The 6751-nt window shown below is 45.6% G+C and overlaps 1 protein-coding gene across 2 annotated transcripts in view; it reads left to right on the top strand.

Moving 5' to 3' along the window:
* Nucleotides 1–6751, top strand: part of COL4A4 (collagen type IV alpha 4 chain) — a 131124-nt gene that overhangs the window by 118753 nt on the left and 5620 nt on the right. For both annotated transcript variants that reach the window (XM_019533048.1, XM_019533047.1), the window contains exons 45-46: nucleotides 3818–3934; nucleotides 4852–5040. In XM_019533048.1, the coding sequence (XP_019388593.1) occupies nucleotides 3818–3934; nucleotides 4852–5040 (306 nt within the window). The remainder of the gene's footprint in view (nucleotides 1–3817; nucleotides 3935–4851; nucleotides 5041–6751) is intronic.

The raw sequence follows: 6751 nt of genomic DNA on the forward strand, positions 1-6751 counted from the left end.
TGTATTCACTTTACCCCACAGCTTGGTGTCATCAGCAAACTTGAACAGGATGCATTCTACACCCTCGTCCAGGTCACTAATGAAGGTGTTGAACAGCACCGGCCCAAGGACCAAGCCCTGGGGGACTCCGCTGCCCACAACCTCCCAGGTCGACTTCGACCCATTCACCACCACCCTCTGGGTTCGCCCCTGGAGCCAGTTTGCCACCCATGTGACCGTCCATTCATCAGTGCCGCAGTTCCTCAGCTTGCCCACCAGAATTAGGTGGGACACTGTGTCGAAGGCCTTCTGGAAGTCCAAGAAGATGACATCGACTTCCTCCTTCCCATCTCAGCTTTTTGTTACCTGGTCATAGAAAGAGACCAGGTTAGTCAGGCAGGATCGGCTTTGCACGAACCCATGCTGGTTACCCCTCAACCTCACTTCCCCTGCAGGGCTCTCACAAATGTGGCCCGTGATAATTTTTTCAAAGAATTCCCCAGGATAGAAGTGAGGCTGACTGGCCTGTAGTTGCCAGGCTCTTCCTTCCTCCCCTTCTTGAAAATAGGAACCACATTGGCCCTTTTCCAGTCCTCAGGGACTTGGCCCAAGCACCAGGAGTCCTCGAACAGCCATGCCAATGGCTCCGTGATGACACCAGCCAGTTCCTTCAGCACCCGCGGATGAAGGTCATCCGGGCCTGCTGACTTGGACACAGCTAAGCCCTCCAGGTAATCCTTAATTAGGTCTGAACTAACAGTTGGGGGACTCACGTCCTTCCTGGGCCTCTCTACGCTGTCACCTGAGAGCACCCCATTGTCAGCAGACAGGAACATGGAGGCAAAGAACTTGTTGAAGAGTTCTGCCTTCTTTCGCGTGTCCGCCACCAACTGCCCTGCCCTGCCCTGCCTCGTAGGGGTCCAATGTTACCCCGAGACTTCTTCTTGCTACCTATATACTTGAAAAAGAACTTTTTGTTATCCTTAATCCCAGAAGCTAATCTAAGCTCCAGTGCTGCTTTAGCCTTCCTTACCAAATCCCTACAAGCTTGGGTCAGGGAGGTGTACTCCTCCTTTGTCCCTGCCCGCTGCTTCCACTGCCAGTACGCTTTTTTCTTTGCCCTCAGGCCAGCCTGGATAGCCACGCTCAGCCATGAAGTTTTTCTTGGACCCTTTTTCCTGCCTTCCTGCGCAGAGGAATTGCATCCTGCTGCGCCCCAAGGATAGCCTCCGTGAGGAAGGACCACCTTTCCTGGACCCCCATGCTAGCTACCCCCTGGGCTCTGAGTGCCTCCCTGAATACTGCCCTGAGCACATCGAAGTTGGCTTTCCTAAAGTCAGGCATTTGCACTGTTAGTTACCCTCCCCACCTTTCTTTGAATAGCAAACTGGATCATTTCATGATCACTGTCCCCTAGCCTCCCTTGTACTAGCACCTCCCCCACCAGGTCATCTCCAGAGGCTACCACCAGATCCAATATGGCATTTCCCCTAGTGGGGACGAGTACCTCCTGCATGAGGTGTAGGTCCTGGATGCACATCAGGAACCTTCGTGAGCGGCTAGACCTGGTCAACTGTTCCTCCCAGTTGATGTCAGGGTAATTCGTATCACCCATGACCACAACATCCTTTGCAAGCATGGCCTCCCCAGGCTGCCTGGAGAATTCCAGATCCAGCTCTTCCTCCTGATGTGGTGGCCTGTAGTAAACAGTGATTATTCCCCTCTATTCAGCACTGGTGAGGCCACATCTGAAGTATAATATTCAGTTTTGGGGCCCCCACTAGAAAAAGGATGTGGAAAAATTAGAGGGAGTCCAGTGGAGGGTGACAAAAATGGTGAGGGGGCTGGTGGACATGACTTATGAGGAAAGACTGAGGGAACTGGGCTTATTTAGTCTAGCAAGGAGGAGACTGAGAGGGGACTTAATATCAGCTTCAACTACCTGAAGTGGGGTTTAAAAACAGGATGGAACTGGACTGCTCTCAGTGGTGGCAGATGACAGAACAAAGAGCAACCATCTCAAGTTGCAGCAAGGGAAGTTTAGGTTAGGTACTAGGAATAATTTTCTCACTAGGAGGGTAGTAAAACACTGGAAAAGGTTATCCAGAGAACCTTGGAGATTTAAAAACCCAGCTAGATAAAACTTTGGCTGGGATGATCTAGTTGGGGACGGTCCTATTTTGAGCAGGGGGTTGGATTAGATGAACTCCTGACGTCCCTTCTAACCTTAGCTTTCTATAATTCTATACTGTGTACTTCCCCAGATCCTCCTTCTTCCTTTTCTTAAAAACTGGCACTATATTTGCCCTTTTATAATGGATAGTGGCTCTGCAATCATATCAGCCAGTTCCCTGAGCACTCTTGGATACTGTCCAGCCCCATCAACTTGTACATATCCAGCTTTTCTAAATAATTCCTACCCTATTCTTTGCCACTGTTTGGCTGCTCACCTCCTCTCCAAACTGTGCTGCCAGCTGTGGTAGCTTGGAAGCTGCCCTTGTCTGTGAAGACTGAGGTTAAAAAGGCATTGAGTTCTTTAGCTTTTTGTGCATCATCTGTAACTAGGTCACCTCCCCCATTCAGTAAGGAACCCACACTTTCCCTGATCTTTCTGTTGGTGCTGACATACTTCTAGAACCCTTTCTTATTATCCTTCATGTCCCTTGCCAGCTGCAACTCCAGTTGCACTTTGGCCTTCCTCATTTCATCCCAGCATGCCTAAACAATACTTTTATACTCCTCCCTAGTCATTTATCAAAGTTTCCACTTCTTGTAAGCCTCCTTTTTGTGTTTTAGTTCACGGAAGAGTTTAGGCCAAGCTGGTCTTCTCCCATACTAGCTAGTCTTCTTGCACCTCAGGATTGTTCATTCCTGAACCCTCAGTAAGTTTTCTTTAAAATATAACTGTGAGGGACTCCTTCCCCACTCAGAATGGCCTTCAAGGGGATCCTGCCGAGAAGTTCCCCGAGCAAGTGGAAGTCTGCTTTTCTGAAGTCCAGCGTCCTTACTCTGCTGCTCTCCATCCTTCCTTTCCTCAGGATCCTGAACTCAATCATCTTGTGGTCATTGCTTCCCAAGTTGCCTCTTCTTTTACATTCCCCACCATTTCTTCTCTGTTTGTGAGCAGCAGGTTAAGAAGAACACAGTCCCTAGTTAGCCTCTCCAAAACTCGCCCCAAGAAGTTGTCCCCAACACTCCAAAAACTTCCTGGATTGCTGGCACACTGGTGTATTACCCTCCCAGCAGATGTTAGGGGGATTGAAGCCCCCCATGAGAACTAGGGCCTGTGATTGGGCAACTTCCACTAGCTGTTTCAAGCAAGCTTCATCTACCTCATCCTCCTGGTCTGGTGGTCCATAGCAGACACCCACCAAAACAGCATCTCCGACTCTAACCCAGAGACTTTCAACAGGACTATCTCCTATCTAATGAGATTGCAGTTCATACTTAAAATATCTGTTGAATTGGACATGAAATGGATGCAATGACCCAAGTTTCCCCTGGTTTCAGTTTTAATTACAAATGGCCTTTAAAGAGGACATGAAGTTCTGTTGATGTTAACATACCCATACTTCTTTCCATTGCCCTTCATTACAGCCTGAAGAAATGAATGTAACTCCTTCCTCCCCACTTCCCTCTGCCCAGTACACATCAATATGAAGATTCTGTAAAAATGTTGATTTTTTTAAATGTCATTTTTGAGTATTTCCAGTATATTTGGGACCATTAGCAGCTTGTGAATCTGGCCTCTGCACTCACTACTGTCTTTGTAGACTACATATTGTCTGGCTTTTGTGTAGTCATATGATGTGAACATGACTTCTTTATCTGTGTCTAGGGAAAAAAGGTGAAGAAGGGTCATCTGGCTTGACAGGTCAAGATGGTCCCCCAGGTCTGCCTGGTCCTCCAGGTGACCAAGGTGATGTAGGAGAACAAGGATACCCTGGGCCACAAGGTAAGAATGATCTGTTTCATAGAATCATAGAATAGTAGGGCTAGAGACCTCAGGAGGTCATCTAGTCTGGCCCCCTGCTGAATACAAGATTGTCCAACTAAATCATTCCAGCCAAACATCTGTCTCAAGTGCTTTTGAAAACATCCAAGGATGGAGATTCCACAACCTCTCTCAGTAGCCTATACCAATGTTTAATGACTGTCATGATGAGGAAGTTCTTCCTAAAAGCTAATCTCCATTTCTCTTGCTGCAATATAAGACTTTTGCTCCTTATATAGATTTCTGCTGAAATCACATATGAAGGTAGATATAAAATGAGGCTGATGTAAAATAAGGCCGTGATTCAGGAAACGAAAGAACAAACTTAAATCCAATACTATGCTTAAAACAATTTAGAGCATACTTAGGCACCATACCTGAGTAGGGATGCTTTTTTTGAGTCAAAGCCTTAGGAGTTCAACTTTCTGCAGGTAATTAAAGTTGCATCTCAAATGTGACTTCTGTTAATAACTTGGTCTTCTGCGTACTTGAAAGTGGGATCAGATGTTAATTCATGTTCACTGTTAATTTACAAATTCAAATCCAAGCCAGACTGATCAGTGTCTGTGTCAAATTACTAGCTGATCTTAGCCCACTGCTTAATCCAAGGGGCACAGTTAGCACAGCTGACAGCATCAGGAAAAGGATCAGAGGATTCATTGGCTATGTGATGGAACTGCCCTCCAAATGATAGGGTAGCAGGAACTACCTGGAGTTATTACTGCTCAGGATAAATCACAGGTACTGCAGTTTGTATTGTATCCAGTCTGGAACCTTTTATTAACTGCACACATTTATGGATAATTTAAAACCTGCACCAGTAGCCCTTGAGGTGTTCATACAAACAACTGTGTTTTATCTCGTCTCCTGTGTATAAGGTCCACATGGCCAAACTGGGATCCCAGGAGCACCAGGGCCTGAAGTTATAACTGCAAGTGGATTCCTGCTTGTCTTTCACAGTCAATCAGACAGAGAGCCATTTTGCCCCCAGGGAATGCCAAGATTATGGACTGGCTATAGTCTGCTATATCTGGAAGGGCAGGAAAAAGCTCATAATCAAGATCTTGGTAAGTATAGCAGTATATGATAGTCATTCATTATTGGACCGAGAGCACTTAAAATGTTCCATGCCTGATGTACACTGGTCAGATACAGTTAAAGCATTGAAGCATATTCTGTTAAACTGTGTTGTACATTATTTGCCCCCTGTACCTAGGGAGATACACTCGTCCTAATGTGAGAGTTCCTGGGCTCAACTCTCTTAAACCATGACAAAAGTTACAACTATTACAGGTATCCTGTTTCTTTGTAAATCAAATGTTTCATCTAAAATAATTCTCCACTGATACAGAAAAATAAATAATTTTTAAAAATAGTTTTTGAATGGCATTTAAAACCCAGCATCATACATGACATCTGTGATAGAGAATTATATCCTTTAGAAAGGGTTAGCCATATGTTTTGAGTACATGGTGGAGCCAAAATTCCCCTGAATTCTAATACAGGTATCTTGTGCCATGGACTACAGTTGGTTGGGAGACCTTTAAACAAATTTTCAGGTACTCGAATATGAGAGGGAAACAGGTACAGCTTGAGCTAAGTAACTGATAGAACAAAGGTCTGTGTAAAATTCCATATGTCAATAAGAGTTTACTTAGAGGGATGAAGCTGGACTGTGAATAGGAGATGAGAGACATTATTAACAGGAGTAGCTAATGGACAAGAGAAATGCAGTAGAAAGGACTAAAATTAGGTACCAAACAAGCCATCTAATTTTTAGAAGTGGTCAATGTGTGCAGCTCCTGTTAAGAACAAGTCCTGGATCATCATTATAACTATTGCACAAAAGACAAAAGGAGTCATTTTTCTTTTTTCATTGTAGTGAATCATCTTTGGTATTAAATATTTTCATTTTCACTCACTTGGCAACCTCCAGCATAACCAGAGTTATGACAGCAGAATTATCTATCAAAAAGTCTTAAAGGTCAACTAAAATAAAGTCCCATTATGTGTTATTGTTCACTCCTATTCTCTATTTCTAATATATGTTTCTTTCAAGGTCCTTTCCTTTTTTGTTAGGCCCCGGTCTTGGAGTAGTATTTGGTATCACAGACCCTTAGCAAATTCTTTTGCAGGCATGGCATCATAAAAATGTGAGCTCTTGCAGACAGCATAGAATGATGGAAAAGTAGGGCTGGAAGGGACTTTGTACAACCTTTCATGGAAACAACAGAATAATCCAAGTTTAATCTTAATAGGCATGTCCACACATGCAAGCACATGCACTTGCAGCAGCTCAAATAGAAGCAGTGCAAACTTGAGCCAGGGCTTTTTGGCTCAGTGCACGTGCTCAGACATGCACTTTGTTGTGGAGCAAATTGTGCCACTTGGGGCAAAGTAACCCTGTCTGGCTCTTCATAGATCTGCAGCCAGGGGGAGCTAGAGCCTGGGGCCAGCACCTGCGCTATCCCCAGCAGTATAAAAACCTGCCCTGTCCTGGCCCCATCAGTACAAAAAGCTGCCTTGGCAAGTAGCTCAGAGCTACTAGCTCTCAGGAGCTTCTGGGAACCAGCCAATTGGTACCTAGGGACACTACCCCTTGTGTCAGCTGGACTGCTGAAGCAGCTCTGAGAGTTCCCTGCCCCCTCTACCCACTTCACGGGTCTGGCAGTGAGGACTGCTGCCTGGCTGTGACCTACTGCGCACCTGCCAGACTCAGATGAGGACCGCACAGCCAGTAGAGGTATCTGCACCTCTGGACCAGCTGCCAGTGGGCTG

Source organism: Crocodylus porosus, unplaced genomic scaffold (assembly GCF_001723895.1).
Source record: "Crocodylus porosus isolate Cpor-Errol unplaced genomic scaffold, CroPor_comp1, whole genome shotgun sequence".
In the NCBI taxonomy this organism is placed as follows: domain Eukaryota; kingdom Metazoa; phylum Chordata; order Crocodylia; family Crocodylidae; genus Crocodylus; species Crocodylus porosus.